Source organism: Daphnia pulex, chromosome 3 (genome assembly GCF_021134715.1).
Source record: "Daphnia pulex isolate KAP4 chromosome 3, ASM2113471v1".
Taxonomy (NCBI): domain Eukaryota; kingdom Metazoa; phylum Arthropoda; class Branchiopoda; order Diplostraca; family Daphniidae; genus Daphnia; species Daphnia pulex.
In genome coordinates, this window is record NC_060019.1 from 10385854 (window position 1) to 10412346 (window position 26493).

Below are 26493 nucleotides of genomic sequence, written 5' to 3' on the forward strand. Positions count from 1 at the left end.
CAAAGCCCCGAGACTACGGGTGGGTGGTAAAAGGAATTGTTGAGAAAATCAGAGCTTCCCAGTTATCGAAAGTCTCCAGAGGAGGACGGAAAAGTGTAGAGGGATCCGATCCATTTTCAGAGAAAAAATAAAACAAAAAAATCCTTGAAAAAATAAAATAAAATAAAAAGTTGCACAGAGGCGGAGACGACGCCATTTTGGTTGTGTGTGTGGGTGATATCTGTGCGTCTTGTGCCGGAGAAGGAGGAGGAGGGATGATGGAAAGGCCACTGAAGAAGAAGAAGCGTCGACGACGAGAGTATTGAGCGTCGTCAGAAGATCTCTCCACCCCTCGACGCCACCAACCGTCCGGAGAAAACGAGACGAGGCCAAATATCTTTCCTCTACGCCAAGACGGTGGCGCCTTGTCTCTAGCATTCTCCACGGGACAATCTATTATTTACGTATATACAGTAAACATATATAAATAAAAGGAGGTGGGGGCCCGTTGCTGCTGATGTTCCATTACACACACACAGAGAGAGAGATGCGTCCGATGAAACGAGAAAGAAATCAACCTATCGCGCTGCGGCTTGACACCTTTCTTCGTCGATACAATCCATCACTAGCAGCTTATTGCCGGTGAAATACGCCGGCCTTTCAAGACTACAAGTCTCATTTAATCGAATGAGCATCCACTATCGGGTAATGAAGGTCCCAGTTCCATCCATCCAAAGCTGAGGGAACATGGCTTAGAGTTGTAGTCGTCACACAGGCCCAGAGTCTCTCTCTAGCTATACGTTGCTTTTTATGGCTCCATAGACTGTTCTATACACCCCGAGTCGAAATGCCAACTTGAGCCACTAATAAAATACTGGATTCCACCAAAAGTAGTGGCTGAGAGGATTTCATGGCATCACTTTCAAAGTTTTGTGACCGACCCTTACCATCTCTCGGAAATATATCGTCATTTCCAATCAGTGTGGCCGCTCGAGAAACCGAGACCAAGTTGGTTACGGTGAACACCAGATGGCGATACTTTCTGAGTGACCAAAAAATGCGTTTGAAAAAAGATAATTTGGCGCCCATTTCGAATAACAACACGAGGATTGAGAATACCCTTAACAATATTCAAGATATGCCTACATGCCTGCCAAAATAACTCACGAGCTCTTTCAAGGGAATTGTGAAAGAATCAATGTTCTTGTTTGATCCTCAAGGAGACTTCTTTAAAACACTAGACTAGAACAAACGATAGTTTCCTACCTTGTGTTGTGTGTCCATACAGAGATTTCAGAGAAGATCCAATGTGTGTTGACTGATGATATCCCACATGGTATGAAGACTGCTGTGATCAATCCTCAGCTTTAATCAGGCATGACGATCAGTATATCCAATACCCAACACTGAATGCTGAGTACCTTGATCAAAACACGAGAACAAAGGTAAATGACATGTCTTGCAACTAATGATCTATCTAAGCAATGATTGAAATATTAAATTAAGCACATTATTTAGTCATACATCAAACTAGAATACCTGAAGTTGGTGTTGGACTGTTGGTGAGTTGTGAAAATGAAAACTCGGTCACTTCATTCATGCCACTTCATTAAACTTAGTTTTTCCTGCTAGCTTTTATGGACAAATGAATCCAGTAAGTCAATACACTTTTGAGTAACTGTGAGGTTCCCAGAATTCAAACTAGATGAGTATCAGGTTAATTAATCTTGATTAATCTTAATCAAAACGAACAACTAAGATGAAACCATGTGACTGTGACCGATGTGGCGATGTGACTTTGAAGAGGTATGGACTAAAAGAGCGCCAAACGGCAAACGACGTTGTTACAATTAAAGACAAAAGATGGCGACCATTTTGTTTTTAAAATATGGGCGCCAATATAAAAAGGAAATTCTAATTTATGACGTTTGGTATTGAAAATCATGTATTGTTTGAAAATTATTATCTTAAATGGAAACTAAAAGTAAAATTACTTATAAGGACACTATTTTAATTCTATAATGTGATTTTAAATCGAATAGTTTCGTTAATATTTTGTTGGATGAAGGGAAATTTAGCAACAGCTATCAGACACGATTGATCCAACTCGAAACAGTCGAATGGACTTTCGATATCAAAAGAGCAGATAGAAGGAAGATAAGCAGATCACTGGAGCCCTTTAGTCCACTGCTTCCTATAATCCAACAAATGCATTCAACAAGAGGAGTTAGCTTACATTTTATCATTTAACGAGATCTATTTAAAAAAATTATACCAGCTGAGCTTAAAAACTCGGGAGACAAAATGGTGTTTGGCTTGGTAAACCCGCGAATACTGGCGGTGGAAGATGACGATGAACTTGATTTTCCCGTAGAGGACACATGGGTGTCGGAGGTAGAGGACATGGCTGGGGTTGGATCCGCTTTTGATGCTTGGGTTGGCGGCTGTATAATATAAGCTAGTTGGACAGATACGACGTTGGAAGTATTGCTCGCAACGTTCCTCTTGTTAGTGGCTCTCAGAGCGATGTAGTACGTCACGGGATCAATCGTATCCGGAAGAGCAAGTGACACACGTTGTTTGCTACCCGATTTAAGAGGTTGCAGGCTACCGCTGAGGACGTCCTTCTGTTCGAATTTCACAGGCTTGGAACCGAAATTGTTTTCCAACAGGTTGTCGAATACCTCAGAATATTTGATCTGATACTCAGTTGCTGCATTATGGTACAATCGAAGGTGTCTAAAGTCATTCACAAAATATTGTTTAACCCATGAATACCAGTTCCGCTATCCAGTTCTTGTCCAGGTGCCGTCCACTCGATTGTCAGCGACATACTATCAACCTCCATAGCGACGACTTTTAAATCTGTGACTCGGTTTGGGGGATAAGAATTAGATCGCGTTACAGGCTTTTCAACCTGAAATAATCGTGGATATTGGAATCAAATTTCAATTACAAAAGGATAACAAATTTTTACTAATGCATTACCCTGAACGTTCCACCAGATTCGACTCGATTGAAATCTCCCGTTGAAGTCTGCTGCAGCTGGCCCATACCGTCGTCGATATAGGATGACTCTGTGCTGTTGACGACGCACACCACAGTGTAACGCCCTGCGTCAGATAGATCTAGGTAGTAGCGTGAATATATACCGTCGCTCTCAGTTGTGTCGGCTCCGACTCCAGTATCCACCAGATCGATTACTTGAAGAGTATTGTCAGGTTTCTGCACGTGAGCTCTGAATTGCGTTTCCGAGAATTTGAGAAAATTAGTTGGCCGAATATTTAATGATTATTGGGAAGGATATTATTAATCGCCCATTGTAAAACAATTTAAAATATAAAAACATTTTTAGTAATTTAAAAGAAAGAATGTTATTTACTGAACGTTGGCACCGATTACACGATTTCGCCCTTGTTGGACGACAGCCACCAGCCGGACAGGTGTAACGCCAGCATCCACGACGACTGTTCCACTAGGAACCAAACATTCCACGGTGATTGGGGGCGTTGAACTGGATCTCGATTTCGACTTGACGATTACATTGACATAGTCTTTCGTACTGGAACCAACGGTCAACGAGAAAGTCCATGCACCTTCTTCGGCAATGCCAGGAATCTCGATGTAAGCCAGTTTAGCGGCATTGTCATAAATCACCGTGTTATACACTTCACCACTTTTTGACTTGACGGTGAAGTTCTGCAAATAATTTCTGTCTGTATATTCTGCGAGGAAGGTGAGGTTCCGGCCAACGGTGAATTCGACAATGGCCGAATCTTCGAATTTATTTCCGTTTTGGTATTTTTTCTGGAACAACTGAACATTCAAGTTCTTTGATTGTACTGCCGGTAAAAAGGCTAATGATCCTTTGAAAGCATCATTTAGTTCGTCGTTACTGCCCTTGTCATTGATAAAATAACTTTTCCCGTTGGTTTGTGTCGCCAAATTTTCGACTTCATTTTCAGCGTAGCGTCTTTAACAAGAGAAAATTATAGGTTGTTGAATTAATTGTTTGATAAATATTTGCATACCCAAAAGCAATAGAAACAACTCGAATTTGAGCGGAAGTCAGTTGGGGAGTTACATCCTTTATGTACGGACGTACATTCTGTCCACCGTCAGTCACTAACACTATGACGCCTCCATTCCCACCAGGCTTCAAGATCTATTTGCACCAGAACTTCATGTTAGAATTAATCTACTTTGTTATTGAGAATGTAAGGTACAAAATATTACATCAATCGCCTTTTGGAGACCACAACCGATACATGTCCAGTCCTCGGTATCGTTGGGAACTTTGTCCATCAATTTCTGTCGTGTTTCATTCTTTACAATAGTCATGCTACTTAGCACCGTCGCATCCGAGCTATTGATACCAAAAACGAAGTGAATTAGAGGAAATAATTAATCAGTTTAAAAAATATGTTAGGTTATAACAACATTTACTGGAACTTGACGATTCCTAACGAAGTTCCATCAGGAATGTCGTACTGAATCCAACGACGAGCCGCATCGTACAATCTCCCAATGCGATTCTAAAAATTACAAATCTTATAGTAGCAAATAAATTGTACTGCAAATAGAACTACAGCTAGATCCAATATGCCTACATGATCGTCCATGCTGCCGGACACATCAGTAACTAGCACGTAACGAGCTCCATTCAAAACTCGGACGACATTAAATGTTGGCTTCACATTGGCGATGTTGGCCGGCAAATTATTGTTTCCAACAAAATCGGCGTGACGCGAAATCACCGACCAGACACTTTGCATGTCACAAACTGCGTTTTGCTTGTTTGGTGCTTCTCGATTGTGTTTGTGAAGACTAGATTCCTCGTCGTCACAGAAATGCATTGCCTAAAACAAGACAGAGTTAATTAACTTTAAAACAATCTTTTCAATTTAAAATACCGAAGAAAGCATCCTATGATCAGACATGATGGACGATCCTGGTTTGAACTGGTCGGTGAAACTGTAGGTGCAATTTGTGTCGTATAGGCCGGTTTTCGAATCGACATGACAACCATAATCATAAGTAAAGTCAACGGGCTGGTCAGAGCAAACATTAGGCACAGAACTGGCCATTTGTTGTTGGGCAGGCGCTGCCCGGTAGAACATTGGGAAGGCAGAATCATCGCCCGTGTGGCCGTGCTCTTCAAATACTCCGTAACGCAGCCGAGCCCATTCTCTCACGAAAACTTTGCCTGTCATTTAAAATTAATTTTACATGGTAATTATGTAGGTACAATAAGAAAAAAAGATAACACAACCTGCTGGTCCAAACTCAAATGTGCTGAATTCCGAATCGAAATTCATGATATAGTTGGGCGTCAGGTGAATAAATTCGCCAGGATCACCACATCCACCCAATTGGACGGTGTATGGCTTGTCACCATATTTCCAGTTCGGAAGGTCAATTTGAATTTCGGCATCCTAGTTTAGTTTATAGAATATAGAATTGATCTATTTGCGCATTCAGTTCTATTTTTCATAAGATAAATTTATTCAAGCTTACTTGCAAATTTTCCCATGTACTAGCGTTGGCTGTGACACTTTCCCAAGTCTGAGGGATCAAAATGTTCACCGATTTAATGTAGGAACGATTCCGCGTTGCTCCGTACAAAACAGCTGAAGCTTCAGTGATTAATAACTTTTTTAGGAAGAATTTGTTGAATTGCTTTGTTAGTAGCTTTGAATAAAGAAACGTAAAACGCTATTAGAAAACTATTAAATTTTACCTTGATTTTATCTAATAAATCGCCAGCTTGATCTGGTTTGACATCAGGTGAAATCGCTACGACGATATCCCGATAGCCGTTGTTGGTTATGTTGACTCGGCTACCGAAAGCGTGAAGAGACAGGCAGCTAAAGATCAGCAACAAGATGAGAGGACGATGCTGACAGACCGTCATGGTGTCGTCCTTTTAAGGACAATAAAGTGGAATAGAAAGTGAAATTTTCAAACCAGTTTATATACACGCAACCTAAGGGTGAAACAAAGAAAAAAGCGAGGGATATCCCACTCTTTTCTGGTGTTGCCTTCGTCTAAAATTAGGAAAACGGTCCGGAAATCCAGAAAGATTAAAAATTTCTGAAAAATACGAAATTTTGGAAAATCCCAGAAAACTAAGAAAATATCTGAAAATAATGGAAAATTAGACGAAAATTAGACAAAAATTAGCAAAAAGTAAGAGAAATTAGGAAACATTTCTGGATAAAATTGGAAAATTTGATCAAATAAGAAAATATCCAAATTTTTATGGGAATAATTTAGATCATTATGGAAACTCGGAAGTAGCTTTTGCATATTAAAACATTACATCATCTGCTTTTCCAGTTATCACACGCTTTCTAACCGATCTTGTTATTTCCGGGGTCTTTGTGGTATAGTTGTCATTGTTCTAGTCGTTGGTGGTTGGTTTGGCGGCGGTTTTTACACGAATGATATATGAACGGAGATGATGTTTGATAAGTTGTTGGAAGCGCTGTTTAATAACAGACCGTCATGGTGTCTTAGTTTTGGGGACAATAAAGTGGAATAGTAAGTGAAATTAACAAATCAGTTGATATACACGCAACCTAAAGAAGAAACAAAGAAAACAAGATTGCTCACCGTTGAAATATAAATTGAATAATACGCAAGATATAAATCAATTATCGGCAAGCCGCGGCAACTTTGTACCTTCGTCGTGGGGATTTTTGGATCAATAACTCTTCATTTTTTTTCTTTTTTCCTCGTGACGTTGAGAAACTTTTAAAGCAAACCAGATGGAGGCAGTTTAACAAACCTAATTTTTTCATCCCACTTCAATACTTCAAAGTACCTTTTTTCCATATCGGCTTACAAAAGGTGTTATTTTGACTGTTTTGTGTACTATGTAGTTTAGTTTGAGTTACAGTAAGGTTAGCCGAGTTATCCTTTACTCTCATCAATCAATATCAGCCAATGCAGAGAGTAAATAATCCAAGATAATTACATTTAAGGCTTTGGAAAGAATAATAAGAAATTTAGTAGCAGCGAATAAAAAAAAAACATTAAAGAATTCGTCATATCAACGGCGTAGGAAATGGGACTACATAGAAATTATCTTACTTTAGGAAAATCAAAATGAAGGTACTCAACTTACTTGACTTTTTTAAGACTTGTAACTTTAGCGGGGACAAGGAAAGCTGTTGATTATGCACAGGAACTCTTGACCATTTAGAACATAGTAAAGGCACGCAGTTTATGTTGCTGCTTAAAGTATTTTGTATTTACTGAAACTAATTGCTCACTACTTGGCGCTGAAGGAAGTTAACAATAAAATTTGGAACCATTAAAATGATCAAGCGCTAGTGTAAGTAGCTCTCCATCCCCTGAAATAATTACCTGTCCCATCAGTAACGAAGCGCACCAGCATTTCGTTGGACGAGGAAACCACGACTCCAGGTACAGTCGCGCCAGTGTGTTTTAACAAAAGGTGGCCAGAGGAGATGGAGGGACCGTCATATACTTCGACAAAGTCGTATGGACTCTCGATATCAAAATGGCTGAAAGTCAACCGGATTTTAGATGGAGGAGCCACTCGAACGGTCCATTTGCAATCATAGTTATTCGGATAGGGGCCTGGGTAGTCGGGAGATGTCAACAAACCGCTGGAGCTCGTTAATACACTATTACACCCTAAAATGTTAAAAAATCATTAGTCACATATCTACCCGATTTGTGAGATGTCAATAAACATATATACCTGTGTTTACGCTGGTGGTTATTTCTGGGGCCTTTGTGGTAGTTGTCGTTGCTCTAGTCGTTGGTGGCTGGGTTGGCGGCGGTTTTACACGAACGATTTGGACGGAGACGATGTTAGATGTGTTGCTCGAAGCGCTTTTGTCGTTAATGGCTCTCGCAGCAATGTAATACGTTACGTTTTCGGGAGCATTTGGAAGAGAAAAGGACACGCGTTGCTTGCTGCCGGATACGAGGGGTTGAAAACTTCCATCGACAATGTCTTGTGGTCCAAATTGCACAGCCAAGTTGGAATTAAAATTGTTGTCCATAAGGTGGTCGAATACATTTGAATATTTGATCTGATACTCCTTCGCTACATTAATTATTTGACAATAGAGATTAGGAACGAAATAATGATGATAATAACACTTAATGACGTGGATTACCGATCCCTTGATCCAATTGTTGACCGGTGGCCGTCCATTCAATTGTCACAGACATTTGATCGACTTGCATAGAAACGACTTTCAAATCGGTCACCCGACTAGGTGGATAGGTTGTCACCAACGGTTTTTCCACCTGAAATGATCGTCCACATTGAAATAAAAAGTATTTCGAATAAAAAATATGAAATGATGACTTCACATTACCCTGAAAGCTCCACCGGATTGAACCCGATTGAATTCTCCCATTGTGGTGCGTTGCTGTTGGTCTTCACCGTCGTCGATGTACGAAGACTGCGAGCCGTTGACGACGCACACCAAAGTATAACGTCCAGCTTGGGTGAGATCTATGTAGAAGCGTGAATAGATGCCGTCGCTCTTGGCTGTGTCGGCTCCGACCCCAGTATCCACCAGATCAATCACTTGAAGGGCAGTGTCAGGTCTCTCCACGTAAGCCCTGAATAACAGGAAAAAATTAATAAAAAACGGGTGAGATATTCCAATTCGTTATTGTATTTTAATGTGACGTATAGCCAAGGTTATATCTTAAAACTTACTGAACGTTGGCTCCAATGACTCGGTTACGTCCTTGCTTAACGACAGCGACAAGCCGGACAAGGGTAATAGCAGCATCCACGACGACTGTTCCACTAGGGACAGAGCATTCCACGGTGATTGGGGCCGAGTCGGATTTCGATTTCGTCGTGACGATGACGTTGACATAGTCCACGGAACTAGTACCGACGGTCAACGTGAAATTCCAAATGCCATCTTCGGCTACTCCGGGAATCTCTATGTAAGCCATTTTGGCAGGGTCATCATAAGTGAGAGCGCTGTACACCTGCCCACTTGGCGACTTGACAGAAAAGCCCTGCAAGTAATTTTTGTTTGTGTAATCGACGCGGAAGGTGAGATTCCGGCCAACCGACCAGTCGACAATGACCGAATCTTCGAATTGATTCCCTTTTTGGTATTTTTTCTGAAACAACAAAACAGTCAAGTTCTCCGATGGTACTGCCGGTAGATAGGTCAACGATCCTGTGAAAGCGTCATTTAGTTCGTCGTTGCTACCGTTATCGTTGATAAAATAGCTTTTTCCGTTGGTTTTTGTCGCCAAATTCTCAATTTCGTTCTCAGCAGAATGACTTAACAGAAAATAAAAATAAAGTAATCAGGACATTGGAATCATTGTTGATAAATATCACTACCCAAATGCGATGGATACCACTTGAATTTGAGCGGCAATCAAGTCAGGAGTTACATCTCTAATGTACGGATATTCATTCTCATCGCCGTCAGTCACCAATACGATGACCCCTCCATTACCGCTCGGTTTGAGAATCTAATTAGATAATAACTTCGTGTTCTAGTTACTTTTACTTAATGAATGAGAATTGAGGTTCAGAATGTTACCTCAATCGCGCTTTGGAGTCCACAGCCGATACACGTTCCTCCCTCTGTTCTGCTGGGTACCTTGTCCATCAGTTGCCGTCTTGTTTCATCATTGACCACAGTCAAGTAACTTAGCACGGTCGCACCGGAACTGTTGTTGTCAAAGAGGAAAATGGTATAATTACTTGCGCCGGTGGTCAGAGAACAATGGTTAACCGATTACGTACCTGAACTTGACAATACCCAAGGAAGTTCCATCAGGAATGTCGTACTGAATCCAACGACGAGCCGCATCGCACAACCTCTCAATGCGATTCTAAAAGTTACAAATCATGAAGTAGCAAAGAAATCAAATATAATAAATAGAACTACATATCCAATATGCCTACATAACTGTCCATGCTGCCTGACACGTCAGTAACGAGCACGTAACGAGCTCCATCGAAAACCCGAACAATATTAAATGTTGGCTTCGAATTAGCGATGTTGGTCGGCAAATTATTGTTTCCAACAAAATCGGCGTGACGAGAAATCACCGACCAGACACTTTGGGTATCGCAAACTGCGTTATGCTTGTTTGGGGCTTCGCGATTGTGTTTGTGAAGGCTGGATTCTTCGTCGTCACAGAAATGCATTGCCTAAGACACGAAAAATTTAATTAAAATCATTTCACACTTCAAAGTATTTTTTCAATTAAAAATACCGATGATAGCATTCTATAATCAGACATGATTGACGATCTTGGTTTGAACTGGTCGGTGAAACTGTAGGTGCAGTTTGTGTCGTAGAGGCCCGTTTGCGAATCGACGTGGCAGCCGTAGTCATAAGTAAAGTCAACGGGCTGGTCAGAGCAAACATTAGGCACCAAATCAGTCGATAGTTGGGTAGATGCTGCTGAGCGGTAGAACATTGGAAAGGCAGAATCATCGCCCGTGTAGCCGTGCTCTTCAAACACTCCGTAACGCAGTCGAGCCCATTCCCTCGCAAAAACCTTACCTGCAATTTAAAGTTGTGTATTATAAAACTGCATTGTAGTTTCTGGCTAGAAAGAAAATAAACACAACCTGCTGGCCCAAACTCAAATAAGTTGAATTCCGAATCGAAACTCATGACGTAATCGGGCGTCAGGTGAATGTACTCGCCAGGATCACCACACCCACCTAGTTGCACGGTGTATGGCCTGTCTCCGAATTTCCAATTCGGAAGGTCAATTTGAACTTCAGCATCCTGATTGTGTTATAAAATATATGGCACGTTGTACATCCAGTAAAATTAAAACAATTAATATGCCAACTTTTAAGTACCTGAAAATTTTCCCAAGTGCTGACATTGGCTGTGACATTTACCCACGTCTGGGGTATCAAAATGTTAACGGACTCGATGTAGGATCGCTGCCGTGTTGCTTCGTACAAAACAGCAGAAGCTTCGGTGATAAGTAGCTAAAACAAAATAATTTAAATATATAGCAAACAGTAGTAGCAGCAAATAGTTCTAAACGCTAAATAAGAACAGGGGGAGGCCCAATTAAAATTGAATAACTTAATTATTTGAATACTTTAATTTTGTCCAATAAATCGTCAGCATGATCTGGTTTGACATCGGGTGAAATGGCTATGACAATATCTCGATAGCCGTTGTTGGTTATGTTGACTCGGCTGCCGGAAGCGTGAAAAGACAGGCAGCACAAGAGTAACAACACAAGAGGAAGATGATGATGGACCGCCATCATGGTTTCGTCGTTTGAAGACAATAAAATGGAATAGAAACCGAAATGTTCAAACCAGTTTCTACGCGCAACCTAAGAATGAAACAAAGAAAAAAGCGAGAGGTTATCCAACTAGTGAGTACCAAGGATAGAAATTTAACTTCTCCAACGCTTTATATATACACGTTCAACCCAAAAAACAAGGAAAACAGATTTCTCAATTTAAAGATAAACTGAATGACCAAAGTCGAAAACACGAATCAATTGTCAGCTCTGCCACGGTCTTTCTTCATGGGGATTTTGGGTTCTACAATCTATATTTCCTTGGTTGAGAAATCCTTACAATTTTGAGTGAGTGTAATAACATAACCAATGAGACGAAAAAGCTTAAGCCTTCAACAATGGCGAATCGTCCTTTTACCCCCGTCAATCAAAGTCAGTTGAAACGCCGCAAGCGATCTAATTTTCGCTTATCTACATTTTACATCGATGCTTCGAACTTTGTCAGGTTTCGTCAATATGGCGATATGGCTTAATTTTATTGCGAGAGCCTTGAATACACTTGTTAATTTACTGAGGCAATCATAAACTCCGTATCCAGCATGTACAACCATTTCTAAGAATAAAAAGAGGAATAACAATTTCGCTGAAGCTTACCGGTAATCGTTTTTGACTGATCCTCTTCGGTTGGATTTCAGGATTTGTGGGGGTTTCTCGGTGACAACTTGAAGAAAGAAAACAATACTGAAGCGTTGCTTGCAACATTTTTCTTCATTAATCCTTTGTTAAAGGCTATAAAAGCGATTGCCATCATTAGGGTTACGCAGGGTTAGGAGTTTCTTGCTTCCGGACTCGAGCACGTGCGAACTTTCGTCATCTTTTGTTGATGACGTTCTGCTGTCCAAACGGCACAGACACATTGTTTAGAGTTGTTTAGGGCAAGGGTTTACTATTTGAAAGGAGACAACACTTAAGTATTGCTTTCAGTACGTTTCTTTTTTAAAGGCTCAAACTCCTCAAAGTGATTGCCATCAACGCGTTTCTTGCTTCCGGAGTCCTCGAGCACGTGCAAACTTTTGTTGCTGATGTGATGTGCTACTGTCCATTATGGCACAGATAAATTGGAGTTGAAATGAGTATAATTGGTTGACTGTGACAGCTGTATGACTTTCAAGTTTTGTTTTTTAAATGAATTTCATAAAAATTCTCGATATTTTCTTCGGATTTAACGGTAACACATTTTGTTATATCTTATGAGCTAGTGAGTATAGCACTGAACGAGTTTTCAAGCCACCTGTCGATGGAAAAAACTACCTTTGCACGCCATCTGGTGTTCTGCAATGCTACTGGATAGTGGATACCCAATGACATAACAGGAGACTACGTGAATCAAGTTCACGACAAATCGTCTGCTTAGATTCGATTTCGCGAAGTTTCTCATTTGTACTCTTGTTGATTAATCAAATGGACTCGATTTGAAGCCACGTGCATTTGAAAGTAAATATTAATTGATTAAAAAATGTGTTTGAAAATCCTACCGTATCGCTTGTATATAGACTTTTTGTCCTGCCTTATCCAGTCTGGATTACGACAGCCCTAGGTATACCTTGCCGTCCATTGTGTCCATTTTATATTAGCGTGTGGCATAACAGTCGCTAATTAGAAAAAGGTAAAATTAATTTCTTACTCATTTCATTACTTAAATAAGTTTACCAACCTAGTGATAGTTGATGTAAAATTCAGGTGAAACATCCAAAACGTCTAGGTCCAAACCTCAGTCTAGTTTTCTAATTTCAATTAATTCATAATCTCAATGTATATTAGTGGCAAAAATTAATTATTAAGTATTAAAAAACATTAATTGTTACATTCAGAAAAATCTGATTGTTCTTTTTAGAATGGTTACATGCAGTTTAAAAGGAGGTGCAGGAGAGAGACGGCCAAACAGCAGTGCCCCTAGTAGTTCGGGGGTTCTAGATGCCAGCAATCACCCTACTGGTCAAGCTGAAGTCATTTGTAGGTCAGATGATGAAGAAAAACATAATGGGACAAGTTCAAACTCTCTTGATGATTCACTACCTATGGTAAAATGAAAACGCATGACATGGTATACTTTTTCTTAAAACAATTTTCTGTATCTCATTTACAGGAATTATGTCCCACTATTCATCCAGTCCATAACTTAAAACTGGACCATCACGATCACCCCGAAACTGTAAGCGTGACGCTATATGTAAAAAATATTGCCAAGGAATCGTTGAGAGTGGATTTTGGGGAAACATGCATTTCTGTAACCTTCCGTACGAGGTCAACAATTATTTTTTTTTTTTTTTTTCACTTTTATAATTCTCGACAATAATGTTTAAATTTTTCCCTATAGTGATCCTGGATTTCTAAAGCAGTATCCTACGTTTGGGGCAGAAGATGACCTGATGCAATGGCAAATCGAAACTAGAGGAACAATCGTGCCTGAAAAATGCACATTTCGCCTTAAACCTACCAATTTAGAGCTGAAGTTGATTAAAGCAGTAACTAGCAAGTGGGAATCCCTCGAAGCCACAGTTGGTAAATAAGCCAGTAACGGTTTGAATTGCAACCTAAACGGATTATTTAATTCGCTTATTTTCTTTTATAGATTCATCTTCGACTGGTCCCTCAATTCAAAAAGAGACTTGGATATCTCTGGCTCCGCCAAAAGCAGCAAAGCCTTCTCCTGCAAGCAGAAAAAAATTTGAAGAAGATGCTAGCCAAGAAACAAATTCCATACCCCTTTCACCCTCTGCAGATTCTGTTGTGTCCTTCAAGGCAGGGTATACTGGTCTGGGAAATTTGGGAAATACCTGTTACATGAACGCAGTATTGCAGGCATTGGCCAACACAACACCCCTCAAAAACTATTTTTTAGGTTTGTTTTGTTTTCCCAGACAGTTTCGTTGGTCAATGTTGATCCTTAAATTACGATATCGTCTTGTAAAACAGATAAGAAATTTCAAGCCGACATCAATCGAGATAATCCATTAGGATTCGGTGGATCTCTGGCTATCGCCTTTGCTATTATTTTGCGTCAGCTGTGGAGTGGTCAACGTGATTCGATTGAACCCTCCCATTTGAAGAGTTTACTTGCCAATCGTGCCTCCCAATTCTCCGGCTACGCACAGCACGATGCCCAAGAATTTATGGCCTTTCTCCTCGACGGCTTGCATGAAGTAAGGGATTGCTTTCACTTGGAACATGTACGGTAACCTAACTGTTGTATCTCTTGTAGGATCTTAATCGTGTCAAGACTAAACCCTTGACTACTCCTGTGGAGTCGAATGGAAGGCCAGATCACATCGTTGCCGATGAAGCCTGGCAAGTGTACAAGATGCGCAACGATTCCGTCATCGACGACTTGTTTCAAGGCCAATTCAAGTCCACCCTCGTCTGTCCCGCCTGCCAGAATGTGAGTTTAAAGAAATAACCAATTTCCTCTTTTTTTGGATACTATATTTGAATTGTATTTTCTAGATTTCTGTCACTTTTGATCCGTTTCTCTATCTGGCCTTACCTCTGCCCCCCTCTAAATCGTGTTTTACTGTGACTGTCTACTTTGACGGTGTCGATGAATCAGTGGAGTTGACTGGAACCAAAAGAGGAGCCGTCAAAGTATCCTTGTGGTTGGATCCAAGCCAGCGCGTTCAACAATTAAAAGAAGAATTGAAGCGGGTTTGTGCGGGTCGATTTCGCCTTCCCGACTCCGAAATTGAGTTAGTACAAGTCCGTGACGGTCTCATCCGCCGTTGGTTGGTGGACGCTGCCCCACTCAGCTCGCTCCAGAACACCAATCATTCAGATGCTTTACTTTTGGCTTTTGAAACAGCTCCCAGTGATAATGGTTCGCTTGTCCACATTGCTGTTATTCAGGTAAAGGGTCACGCAGTTTGTGTAGTTTAAGATCTGCATCTAATCCGATTTCTTGTCGAACGTGTTTTCAGCGAGTGTTGATGCCGCTGGATGAACACACTCACTGCACCGCTTGCAAGAAAGAAAGTGATGTCCTTAAGCGGTGCATGAAATGCTACAGCGTTGCTTATTGTGACAAGGTAAAATATCCTCTTTCAGCTAGGCCTATTTCGTCTTGATTTTGGTTGTGATTTGTTCGACAGAATTGCCAACGAACGCACTGGACCGCTGTGCACCGTACCATGTGTCGCCCCAAACCGGATATAATCGCCCAACCGTTTGTCGTCAGTCTGCCGCCATCTTCGCTCACCTACCAGAAACTCTACCGGTCGATGCTTTACTACTCCAGGTCAGTGATCAGTCGATTTACAAGTGCGTCGAAATTGGCGAATTCCTCGGGGCTACAGGAGCGAGGGGCTTTTTCCATCAGGAAAATCGAATGCCGCTTCAAAAGAAGAAGAACGGATTACAAATATGGGAAGACGAGTACTCATGCAGATAAGTATTTTTTCCCGTGCGGGAGATGGATCAGGAAGTACCGTGTAGTCTAGACGGGTGGAGCAGACGGGCCAGGCGAATCCGTAATCGGATCAGAATGCATTATTGTGATCATTTGTTGCTTTTTTCTTCTCTTTTTTTTTTCAAAACCTTGCGATTTGATTTCTATTGTGTTGCTCGGCTTCACTAGGTTCTCGGTTGAGGTGGATTGCCCTCCGTCTGCTAACAACAGCTGCAATCAAGATATGGATTCGTCTTCATCGTCGTCGTCGTCTTCGTCTTCTCCCCAAGAAGAAGGCGAAGTAGATGGCCTACAGCAATCGAAGCAGGAGCAACCGAAAGAGTACCCCTTGTTTTTCATCAAGCCGATCGACTCGCAAGGTCAGGGCATCGAGAAGAAAAAGAGACTAGAGGATCTTGGTGAGTACTACTATCTATCATCTGTCGAAAATTTAAGCTCCCCCCCCTCTCCGCCACATGCCCGTGTGTGTCTATAGCTAAGCGCTTTGCAAAAGAATCTAAGAGGATTGCAGCGGGATGCCCCAGTTAGAGCCGCTTGTCGATCTGTCACACGCTCACAACCAGGCTGGCCAAACACTTGATGAAATGAAATCGCCAATGTTTAGTTTATCTCGTTGCGTCCTATCTTTCGTCGTTTTTCCTTATCTCTTTCCGCTCCTTTTTTTTTATCATTATCTTTTATTTATTTTTGTTTTCTTTCCCGTCCATCGCACACGTGTGATTCTTTTACAGGTGACAAGCCATTGGATTTCGACGCTGATGAATCGCCCATCTTCCTGTCTCTTGACTGGCGTAACGACGAGCGTTCGCCCAATCACTGCTCCGTCACCGTGAAATCACCGACCGACTACGAGGATCTCAGCCAAGAGAATTCCGATCCGTCGGCTGACGGCGACACCTCGCCCAACCAACGTCGCCTTACCTTGCATCATTGCCTCCAGCAATTTATGCAGTCGGAAGTTTTGAGCAAAGAAGAAGCCTGGTACTGCCCCAAGTAAGCCAAATTACCTTTTTTTCCGGCTTTTCTTCGCGTTCGCCTGGTTTTATTGATTGCCTCTCTTTTTCTCTCACTCCGCGTCAAAGATGCAAAGAACATAGGGAAGCCACAAAACAAATGTCTGTGTGGCGGTTGCCCGAGATCCTCACCATCCAGTTGAAACGCTTCTCTTTCCGCAATTTGATGTGGCGAGACAAGATCGACCAAAAGGTCCACTTTCCTGTCGAGTATGTGTCTTTGATGTCTTTAGCTTCAATTTCTAATGCGATGCACGCTAATGTTGACTACCCCCTTTGCTGTTTCAACTTACAGACAGTTGGATTTATCGCCTTACTTGTCGAGCATCACTGAACACGGGGCTGTCTACGATCTCTATGCGGTCGTCAATCACTACGGGTAACTTTGACGATGTTAATATGCTTAAAAGATGTCATATTTGATGAAGTTTATTAATTTACTTACATTCGTTTCTACGGCACGAAGCGGCATTTTGTACGGTCACTACACGTCGTTTGCCCGTTGCCCGGCAGCTACGTCTGACAAGAGCCAGAAAGATGTCGTCGGTAATTGGAATTATGCGCTGCTGCCGAGGAGCCTTTTTTTCCTCTCTCTAACGCTTTCTTTTGTTTGTTTTTTGTTGCTTTGCAAACAATCAGGGTGGCGTTGCATGGACGATCGTCAAGTGCGAGACATTTGCGACGAAAGTGTCGTAACGTCTGCTGCTTACCTGTTGCTTTACCGAAGACGTCGCGGGTCGTCTGGTTCGTCCGCCAGCCCTGTACAGCTCAATTACAGCGATCCGGAGGAGATTGATTGAGGCGAGAGGGGGCAAAAATTAAGGTAGTAGTGTTGTTGATACGGAGATGACACGTGCGCTACAATCAGTCTGAGTGAAATCCGTTTCGCTGGCCCAAAGTGGTGACCTACCTAGCTAACCCCCCCCCCCCTTCCTCATCACTAGTTCTCTCTCTTGCCTCCCCATCATAGAGTGGAGCTTCTTGGTTGCTACTGTACATGGTCAGCTACACAGCAGAGTTACCTCGGGCATCCTTTTCACTAATCGGCTTGTTTTCTTTACAACTTTTTATATACCTCGTACCTATTTATTTCCTTCCTTTTTTTCTATATTCTACATTTTTTTTTCTAATCCTTTTTTTTCCTACAAATATTTACCTTTTTTTTTCCTCCCTGCGGCTTCCTTGCGTGACAGTTTTCTATTAAAAACTGTCTTCTAGATGATCGCTCTAGCTGGCTCTTTGTCCTCAACCGCGTCTAGGTTTCAACGACACACCTTTTCTCCTTTCTTGGGAAATTTCGTTCTTGCGCTCAAATCTATAATTCTATATCTATCAAGTATTTGAACCTAATTTGAAGAACGAGTTGCATTGTATCACTGTCGCCCGCCTCGTATTCCTATTTGAATTGACGTGTCAGGCTGTTGCATAGATAGATCCCAGGAATCGATTAGTACTTTCCTTATGCGTCCTGTTCTCGTTTTAATGTAGTTTTCTTCTACCTCTGGCTACACTGTACTTGTCCCCTTTCTAATTTTTCGTCACTTATTCCTCGGGAATGTGTGTTTGTGTGTGTGTGTGTTTTTTCGCCGGTTTTCGATTTCTTCTACCCCCATTTTGATATTCATGAAGTGTTTGAAAGTTGTTTGCGATGCGCGGATAAATCTGTACTGGGGGGTAACGTTATTCTTGCCATCATGCTCTTGTATCGCAACATGTTTTCTTCAGCACCAGTAAATCGTTTGATTAATTGGTCACCTATCGCGCCGCTGCTTTTCTCTCTTGACCCTTATGCTTCTCGACAATGGATTGTTAGTTGGATATTGAAACAGCTCCATCAGAATCGGTCCATATTCGGTTGGTCAAACATTTTCCTACGCTCGAGCGAATCTTATTTAAGTCGCCCTCCCGCAAACGCAACCGCCGCCCGATTAGAATCCGAAACTGGACGATTTCCAGGTGCGAAAAAAGAAGGAACAAGAAAATGCGTCGTCGAAAAAACGTGACGACGACGTGTGGAATTTTCAATTCGGCAGTGAATTCGAGGTTCACCCTGACCCTTGGTACTCGTCTAATCTTAGCTAGTCTGCTAGTCCGTAACTACGTTATTGCAAGTCTTTTACGGAAGCTGATGAAACACTATAGGCGGATGCAATATAGACTAAAACCGGATTCAACTCTCGCCCACTCTCTCAGCGTCGTTGTCATGAAAATTTACGATCTATTGAAGGTTTTTTGTCTTATCTGCCACACCTCCCAAGGTTGACATTAGCCGGCCCCCATTCCGGCGACGATGTGCACAGCCTGTTTTCTTCGTACGTGTACAGCAGATAAAGACAATAGAAAATGACCAAATAGCGACCGACGTGGCAATTACATTTGTACGCAAGTAACAAACAAACTGACGCCAGCGAGCTGACACGAAGCTAGAAATAGCTGTTGGGGAATTCACCTGAGACTACTGACTGCACCAGTGCAGGTAAGAATCTTTTATTTGTCTTTTATCGCTGGAATGTCGTCGACTGGAGATGTCCAGCCCTCGTATTACGTGAGCAAACAAAAATTAGAAAGGAGTTTGAGTTTTTTTCCAGCGTCAACTTCGTGTCGTGACAATGCGAAACGACAAAAAAACGGTTGAAGGAATTGTTTTATTGTTGGACAATCGTCATGAACGAAATTGCACCTGTTGATCCCATCCAAGAACATGTTACACAAGTTGCATTCTATTTGATTTGTGCACTTGGGGTCTTGTTGAACTTATCTGGGTGGACGTGGATGAATTCCGCGAATTCAAATGTCATGTTGATATTCTTCACACTTGAAAACATTTTGAGAAAAAGAAAAAGGGAAAATTCCCCTACTCACCGTGTGTAGCAGTATATCACACAGCGCTTTACGGTTAAAATGACCGGAAGGACTTTTTGACGGAAGGAAAACCCCATGGTCCCTCCCCGCGGAGTGTGGAGCGGATCAACGTGTCTCGGAGATTGTTTAGCGCCAAGGATTCTTCCTTCTTGTTTTCGGTTGGACTTTCCTTTTTGTCTATTTTGTTTTTAAGTTTTATCTTTGCTGTTGCCGTGGTTATTGGAGCGATGTAATCCGCGATGCTCGTGTGTGCCGATTATATGAAGAGAACCATCGTCTTTTAGTCTATTCACCACGTGCCGGTAACATTCCCGATCTTGTCTCGTTCTAACGGAATGAGATTCTTTTTTCGTCTACTTTTCATTTGAAAAAAAAAGGTAGAAAGATTCTAGAATTTAGATACTTGTCGTCGCCTTAATAATGCAGAAATGCGATGGGCAATGGTGATAACCATCAGCAGCCTGTTTGGGTATATGCAAGCACTGCGTACCAAAGCGCTCATCTCTTTATTTGGCTACGCAAATTTGACCGGTTTTTTCTAATATTTTTGGTTTTCTTGTTGCCTCAGGAGGGAAATTGGGTCGGATGGCCTCGAATAGAACAAGTTAGATAGGGTTATGGATACTACCATGACAAAGCCTTTGCGACTTGCTGTTGCGCGTTCCTGTTGGGAGGTCGGGGATCCGGAATGGCATCCCACAGAAAGAGAAAGAAAAAAAAAGGATTCGTTTGTTGATCGGGTTCTTCTGTTCGGGAATCTGGATAGCAGTGAGCCTGCCGCTGTTGTGTTCCGCTTGTTTGCCTTTCTCCGCTCAATCTGGCACGTAATAACAAGACAACACGAGACATTTCCCACCGTGTTGCTGTTGCTGCTGCTGGTGGTGGTACCGCCACGCACGGCCCAACCATTTAGCGTCTTTTGTTTTGGGCGCCGTGCTTGCAGCTTTTGATGGCTAATTACTTTCAAGCCTTGACTGCTCTCTCTCGCTATTTCTTCCAAGTCGGAAAAAAAATATGTGTGCTCATTAAAAGAAATTTGAACGAGTTTCAACTGCGCGGGGACTTCCCCTTTTCCCCCGCAACGATAGGCTATAATTTCGTTTGTTTCACTCGAGCCCAAAAAACCGAAACGGAAACACACACCATTTTCACTCACAGTGGGCAATCTTCGGCTAACTTTGCAGCTCGACGCTTCTTTTTTTTCCTTTTTGAATTGCTCGTAAAGTCAAGTGAGAGAGCCGTATTAACTGGCGTATACAGTAGCAGCTCTTATGTGTCAAAACAATTTTTTGAATGGGCCCAGGTTTTTCTCCTTTTTCAACAGGGGAATCCTGTGACGTTGGTAGGCGCTAATTAAATAGCCAACAGAATGGGAAAGGAGAAAGAGAAGCAGCCAAAGATGATAGGGCAATTTTTCTTGTCTTTTCTTTTTCGGTAGTTTGTTTGGATATGTTTTCATCCGGCTCCTGGATCTGCCAAACATGGTGACCATTCGCCAAATAATGATGGAGAGATTAAATATTTTGTTCGCCGCTCTTTTTCCCCCTTTTTGTTTTCTTTCCTTTCAACGTATGTGATTTAACTGGTTACATAATGACTGCCCCCGAGTAACATCAATACCGGATAGATTTCTTTTACACTATAGGAATGTTGTTGTCGTTTAAAAAGTTCTCCATCTTGCCCGGGTGTCAATGTAACTCTTTGTTCTCCGTTTCACGGATGATTTTCCACGTCGTTCCTACCTACCAACCTACCTACCAGGAATAACTCGTCTTTATAAACAATGCTTTTTCTTTCTTCTTCTTCTCCTGCTTTCCCGAAATTCTGTCTGGTTCCTTTTTTTCTATTACGATTTCGTGGAAATCCAGGGGGAGAAAACAGAGGGAGAAAAAGTGCCTCATCTGGTTTGACGTTCAATCTAGTAGGTTCTAATACACGTCAAGCCGTGGCTAATTATTATCGTAAAACTAATGTTACCCCCTCCATTTCCACGTATGATTAAAGTACCGACTGTATATGGTCTGTCGTGAGTTATTCGAGTGTTTCGGTCCTTCCTATCATGAGAACCATCATGTCACATCGTATCTCGTCGTTTCTTCTCAGAAAAAAAAATGAGAACTTGTTTCAGCGATGATTTTTGAATTCAATTTTGATTTCGCGGGTCCCTCCAGGCGAAAAAGGACATTCAATTTGATATCCTTCCGGCTAAACGGAAACTCCCTTATTTAGAATTTAAGAAAAAAATGCGGAAAATCAATGATGAATCGATGATGGAATTATTTAGATGTGTGATTCACCTGAAAGAGCTGAGGCAATTCGTTTCCGAGATTCCAGCCGTGTCATTGCCATGCCAATGGGCGTCCGTTTGTCAATGCAACAAATAACTAATTACCATACACGTCTCTCTGCACGGGTTTTTAGTAGACATATTTGGACCTTTCCGTGATTTGTGGCACGTAATCACGAACTTCATGGAAACGAGTTGGATATGTCCCATATAGAGATGATTCCAATAAAATAATCTACCTACTTTGTTTGATTTTCGCTTCTATTCTTTTTGTTTTTCCTTTTTATCAACCGGTTTCACGGGAGGAGTCTTAAACTCCTCCCCTCCCCCCCCCACCCCATCACCCCACTCTCCTGTTCTACCCGCGACGGTCCAAGGCGAACGACGAGAGAGTGAGAGTATCCACACACGCACACGGTACAGCAGGGGCAGACCACATTTTAAAAGGCAAGGTAGCGCTGGTCCCGTCCGCGACTCAGTCGACTCTTAACCGCTCCACCTGTCACACGCCACAAGTTTCTCTCTCTCTCTCTCTCACGCCAAAGACGCCAAAGTTATTCTTTTCCCGGGACAACCAGTGCACATTTCACGCTCCCGTTCCAACATCTTTTTTTGAGCATTTCTGCCGTGTGTCGATGGATTTTGATTGAGATCGATCACGACTTTTGATTGTTTGGTGGCATTTTTTGTCCGTGATTTCGTCTACGAGAATTCACGAGAGTAAGATTGGCTCGACGGTTAATGGAATGGCCAATCACTGTCACATGTATCAACACGGAAATCAGCAGGGACTCGGAATGGGTTTCTTGCTCAGTGCTGTCATCGTCATCTTTGTGTGGGGTGTCGTTTGTTCCGGCTGCGCCGCTTACACCATCCGACATCACAACAGCCGGCCCAGTAATAAAGGCCATCAACAACTCACCAGCAACTCGGATGGACCGGCGGAGGATGCGGAAGTCACGTCGCCATCAACCGACGAGCTGGACATTGATCGTTTTTACTTCCCCACCGACGAGGGTCTCAGAGAGTTCCAGCAAATTCTCTTACGCGAATTGGGGCTCACAAAAGTACCCGATCTCTCCAAGGTAACAATAGCCTTCCCTTATAGCTTATACAACTTATGGCCAGCGTTGCCATAAGATACACAGATGCTTATATAGAAATCGGCAATCATTTCCAAACTTTCCCGGAAATGTAGTTAACCCTCTAGTGTACTATGTAGTGTGTGTGTATATAAAAATGGATGTGGTATACCACGGAACGGGTTGGTTACTACACGAAAAAATGGCCGTGATGATGCTGGAAGGAATGTCCACAGTCAATTCGAAAATGGTTATACGTATGTAACTCGTCGATTCAGACCTTATCGCTGTCCTTGTATGGCTTAATACAGTAGGTCATATTTGCGTGCGCGCATTTATGCATGCTGATGAGCACTCAGCGCCGAATGTACCGGAATATCTAGTCAATGTAGTTCCATAGGGACATACGAGGCTGTTTGACGAGATTGAGTTGTTGGCCGTGTAGTCCGAGCTGTTGCTGGGAAACCTGGTTCGCCCATATAGCTTTTTTATCTTTATTGAACTGTGAGTTATTTTCCACACATTGTTGGGGGGGTGTGAGATGCGCCTTACGAGGTTGAATAGCGATAAAAAATCTTTCAACAACAAAATATACAGCCAATGAATCTCTGTGTATTAATGAGCGTGATTATTGTTTTGTTTTACAGGTGAACATCACGCGGGACGAGTATGATCGACAACGCCACCAGTTGCTGAACTACTTTGAGGATGATGAAATGCAGTTGTCGGCCGATGAGTACCGCCAATTCTCCGCCAATCAGGAAGAAGACGAGCGCCGTGAAACGGTCATTCTCAATCATCGTAAGTGCTCAATTTTTCCAGGACTAATTTGATTCTATTTTTACATATACATGTTAAAAGATTTTCTTAGACTAATGATTTGTTTTTTTAAATACAAATATTTATTTATTTCTACACAGGTGATGTTGGAGCCCTGCGCCGTCACGTTGAGTCACGCGGAGTCGCCTGGAAATTGCGTTTCCGGGCCCCGTACTCGTCCGATGGGAGCAGCCGATTGGAGGCCGAGTCTTCGCATCCGCTGGAATTGCACTGGTCCTCTGATCGATCTGACTCCAACTCTATTAGGATGAAGAATCCGTTCCGTAGTCTCAGGTCGTGGAATTTGCACGTCCGGATCGAATCCCATCGCCCTAGCGACAACCGGAACGTTGTAGTGATCGGCCCGGATGATTTGGAATCATCTCTGGACGACAGGAGCAGCGCCAGCAACAACAGTATCAAACCCGATTTGGGAGCCCGTGGACAAATGTTGGACGATTGGTTAAACGAGTTGAACAATCAAAACAGCAACCAGTTAGACGACGATCACGTTTTGACCGTGAGCGTTGTCTGCCACGGTCGAGATTGTCGCTCGCTCAGGCACTGGCGCCTCAGCGCTCAACTCCGCTTGATGGAAGTCTCATCCGGCGGCCAGGAAGCTGATAGCAGCAGCGGCGGCGGCGGCGGCGGCGGTCGAGTCAAACGCCACATCGGCAAAAAGAATGCGGTGAAGAGCAACAAGAACAACAACAGCAACAACAATTCGAGCAACAAGAAACGAACGGCTCCTCAACCCAAGGACATTCTTCTTGGCCAGTACTCGGGGCCAGCCAAGAAGGGCAAATCCGGCGGAAGTGACTGTTCCAGCAACACCAAAAAGAGTAAGAAATGTTGCCCGCATTCGCTCAAGATCAACTTCCGCCAGCTGCCCGGATTCGATTGGATACTCGAGCCAAGCGAAATCGACATCTTCATGTGCAAAGGCGATTGCCACTACGCCCAGTTCACCAGTCAGCACCAGCACGCCGTGACTAACCCGGCCAGCAACCACGCCCTGTTCCAGGGCTACTTGCACACCATCAACAAGCGCCTCGTGCCCAAACTGTGCTGCACGCCGAGCAAATTGGACAGCGTTCAGGTCGTCCACTACGATCAGGAAAATCCGGCCCAGTTGACCACAACCAAATGGGAAGGAGCCATCGTCAAGGAATGCGCCTGTGCTTGATTATCTCTTTCTCTGAGCCCTATACTTGAATATTTTTTTTTCTTTGAAAAAAATATTTAATCGTATCATTTTTTTTTCACGAAAAAAATTCCAGAACAAACAAAAAAAGAAAAAAAAAACGAAAAAAAAATTTGTCGCTCGAATTCCCCAAACAAAAACAAATTTGCTATTTATTTCCCCCATTCTGTGCTGCCCCCCCCCATCCAAAAGTCTCTCTCAGGCTATATATGATGCGTCACCAGTGATGAGCGTGTCGTCCTATACGGTGTTACGAATGTTCGTTATTTGAAGGAAGGAAAGACTAGTCGTTTTTTTTTTAAATTTCCCTTGGTTTTCTGATGATGTAAATGAGCACTAAATATTTTTACCTCTTCCAGGCCAATTGCTAATTGTCGTGTTAATGAAATTCAGTGTCCTATTTTTTGACGACCTAGTGGGCGCATTTAAAAATTTGGAACAAAAAAGAGGCAAACTGAAAAGAAAAAGAAAAAATATGTCCCCGATATGTCAGTTAAAATATATGTATTCGTGTGTAAATGAAAGGAGAACATCATATTTTTGTACAGCAAAAACCAAGCGAACAAGGTCAACCGTTCTAATTTATAAATTTGTGGCCCGCTCGTCGATGACGTATTTTGACATTTCATTTATTTTCCTTTCGAATCAATCTAATATATCCCTCTGTGTGTGTCTCAAAACCACCACCACTGTTGGATACACCGCCAATTGATCTGTATCTGATTTTGTGATGCTGAGTGTCCCATCATCAACAACTATCTCTGAACAAACAAAAACCCAATTTCTCCCGACTACTATTTTCACTCTTTTTTCTATACGACATTTTTGTAAAAATTCTCTTTTTAAAAAACAAACTGTTCATGTATATATCCTTTTATTATTATTCAACACAAAAAATCAATTGAAAAAAAAAAGAAAAAAAAAGGAAATTTTGTAACTTTTTTCATCAAAAAAAAAAAGATGTTTTTGTACTTTTGTACTTTTTGTAAGTTTTTTGTACTACCGTGTAAATAAGAAAAGAATTGTTTTTTTTTCGGTGAACACCCCTGATATTTCACCAACCGGTTGTGTCTGGATGTGTGATATTACATAAGAGCTGATATACACACAAATATGTTTCGTGTCGTTTAAAAGAATTTTGTCAATTTTCTTGTCATCATTTGAAACGATAAAAGACCAGCAACCAAGAGCCAATGATACCAACTGAGAGACAGTTGAATCGTGGAAATTCCCTCGGCTATATAAAACAACCGAGAAAATGGAGATGAAAGAAGTGACCATCATCAGCAGCACTCGTTAAAGTGAAGGAGATAGTAGCAAAAGACACCAGCATTGAATTCGGGATACGAAAGAAAAGATTTGTAAAGAAATTTAAAAAATAATAAAAAAAAAAGACGGAATTCCCGAAGAACTCCGGGAATGGCTCTTAACGAAAGGAGAGAAGCTCGCGGGACACGGCACCTTTGGCCGAAACAATTAATTCGTTGCGGTTATCACGTCACGTCGTGCCACCAAGGGGAAAAAGAGAAAAAAAA

The 26493-nt window shown here is 42.1% G+C and overlaps 4 protein-coding genes across 10 annotated transcripts; 2 read left to right on the forward strand and 2 right to left on the reverse strand.

Annotated features, from left to right (window-relative positions):
* Positions 1 to 1906: 1906 nt before the first annotated feature.
* Positions 1907 to 7057, reverse strand: LOC124191337 (calcium-activated chloride channel regulator 4-like). Its single transcript, XM_046584509.1, has 15 exons — positions 6806 to 7057; positions 6664 to 6732; positions 5720 to 6560; positions 5497 to 5631; positions 5252 to 5414; positions 4893 to 5185; positions 4590 to 4838; positions 4426 to 4514; positions 4216 to 4345; positions 4011 to 4144; positions 3362 to 3952; positions 2968 to 3217; positions 2758 to 2896; positions 2255 to 2692; positions 1907 to 2173 (listed from the first exon to the last, which is right to left on the reverse strand). Exons 3-15 carry the CDS (start codon positions 5891 to 5893, stop codon positions 2067 to 2069), a joined length of 2892 nt encoding a protein of 963 aa, XP_046440465.1. The 5' UTR covers positions 5894 to 6560; positions 6664 to 6732; positions 6806 to 7057; the 3' UTR covers positions 1907 to 2066.
* Positions 7058 to 7206: 149 nt separating this feature from the next.
* Positions 7207 to 11434, reverse strand: LOC124191336 (calcium-activated chloride channel regulator 4A-like). The gene is made up of 13 exons (XM_046584508.1): positions 11080 to 11434; positions 10829 to 10963; positions 10589 to 10751; positions 10228 to 10520; positions 9914 to 10162; positions 9752 to 9840; positions 9546 to 9675; positions 9341 to 9474; positions 8690 to 9277; positions 8340 to 8589; positions 8136 to 8268; positions 7712 to 8062; positions 7207 to 7644 (listed from the first exon to the last, which is right to left on the reverse strand). Exons 1-13 carry the CDS (start codon positions 11251 to 11253, stop codon positions 7307 to 7309), a joined length of 3027 nt encoding a protein of 1008 aa, XP_046440464.1. The 5' UTR covers positions 11254 to 11434; the 3' UTR covers positions 7207 to 7306.
* Positions 11435 to 12496: 1062 nt separating this feature from the next.
* On the forward strand, positions 12497 to 22095 carry LOC124191338 (ubiquitin carboxyl-terminal hydrolase 19-like). 7 transcript variants are annotated; one of them, XM_046584514.1, is made up of 18 exons: positions 12590 to 12726; positions 12786 to 12898; positions 13127 to 13313; positions 13379 to 13536; positions 13610 to 13794; positions 13865 to 14134; positions 14209 to 14435; positions 14495 to 14671; positions 14737 to 15132; positions 15204 to 15311; positions 15375 to 15520; positions 15860 to 16089; positions 16423 to 16684; positions 16774 to 16914; positions 17000 to 17083; positions 17171 to 17250; positions 17344 to 17527; positions 18963 to 22095. In XM_046584514.1, the coding sequence occupies exons 3-17, from the start codon at positions 13128 to 13130 to the stop codon at positions 17502 to 17504; spliced, it is 2811 nt and encodes a 936-aa protein (XP_046440470.1). In that variant the 5' UTR covers positions 12590 to 12726; positions 12786 to 12898; position 13127; the 3' UTR covers positions 17505 to 17527; positions 18963 to 22095. The 7 variants fall into 7 exon arrangements, with proteins under 7 accessions (XP_046440467.1, XP_046440469.1, XP_046440472.1 ...); XM_046584511.1 differs by lacking the exon at positions 18963 to 22095 and having other exon boundaries at positions 12497 to 12726; positions 12809 to 12898; positions 17344 to 18462; XM_046584513.1 differs by lacking the exon at positions 18963 to 22095 and having other exon boundaries at positions 12582 to 12726; positions 12809 to 12898; positions 13104 to 13313; positions 17344 to 18462.
* A 98-nt stretch (positions 22096 to 22193) lies between these two features.
* Positions 22194 to 26091, forward strand: LOC124191340. Its single transcript, XM_046584518.1, has 3 exons — positions 22194 to 22938; positions 23583 to 23736; positions 23856 to 26091. The coding sequence occupies exons 1-3, from the start codon at positions 22600 to 22602 to the stop codon at positions 24938 to 24940; spliced, it is 1578 nt and encodes a 525-aa protein (XP_046440474.1). The 5' UTR covers positions 22194 to 22599; the 3' UTR covers positions 24941 to 26091.
* Positions 26092 to 26493: the final 402 nt, after the last annotated feature.

Coding starts and splice junctions, on each gene's coding strand:
- LOC124191337 (XM_046584509.1), bottom strand. CDS start 5,893: ATGACGGTCTGTCAGCATCGTCCTCTCATCTTGTTGCTGATCTTTAGC. Junction 4,346..4,425: donor TTAGGAATCGTCAAGTTCCA/GTAAATGTTGTT, acceptor TGGTATCAATAG/CTCGGATGCGACGGTGCTAA. Junction 2,897..2,967: donor AATCTGGTGGAACGTTCAGG/GTAATGCATTAG, acceptor CGATTATTTCAG/GTTGAAAAGCCTGTAACGCG.
- LOC124191336 (XM_046584508.1), bottom strand. CDS start 11,253: ATGATGGCGGTCCATCATCATCTTCCTCTTGTGTTGTTACTCTTGTGC. Junction 10,521..10,588: donor ATTTGAGTTTGGGCCAGCAG/GTTGTGTTTATT, acceptor TTTAAATTGCAG/GTAAGGTTTTTGCGAGGGAA. Junction 9,475..9,545: donor GACTCCAAAGCGCGATTGAG/GTAACATTCTGA, acceptor TTATCTAATTAG/ATTCTCAAACCGAGCGGTAA.
- LOC124191338 (XM_046584511.1), top strand. CDS start 13,128: ATGGTTACATGCAGTTTAAAAGGAGGTGCAGGAGAGAGACGGCCAAAC. Junction 13,537..13,609: donor TCTGTAACCTTCCGTACGAG/GTCAACAATTAT, acceptor TTTTCCCTATAG/TGATCCTGGATTTCTAAAGC. Junction 17,251..17,343: donor GAGCCAGAAAGATGTCGTCG/GTAATTGGAATT, acceptor GCAAACAATCAG/GGTGGCGTTGCATGGACGAT.
- LOC124191340 (XM_046584518.1), top strand. CDS start 22,600: ATGGCCAATCACTGTCACATGTATCAACACGGAAATCAGCAGGGACTC. Junction 22,939..23,582: donor AAGTACCCGATCTCTCCAAG/GTAACAATAGCC, acceptor TTTGTTTTACAG/GTGAACATCACGCGGGACGA. Junction 23,737..23,855: donor AACGGTCATTCTCAATCATC/GTAAGTGCTCAA, acceptor ATTTCTACACAG/GTGATGTTGGAGCCCTGCGC.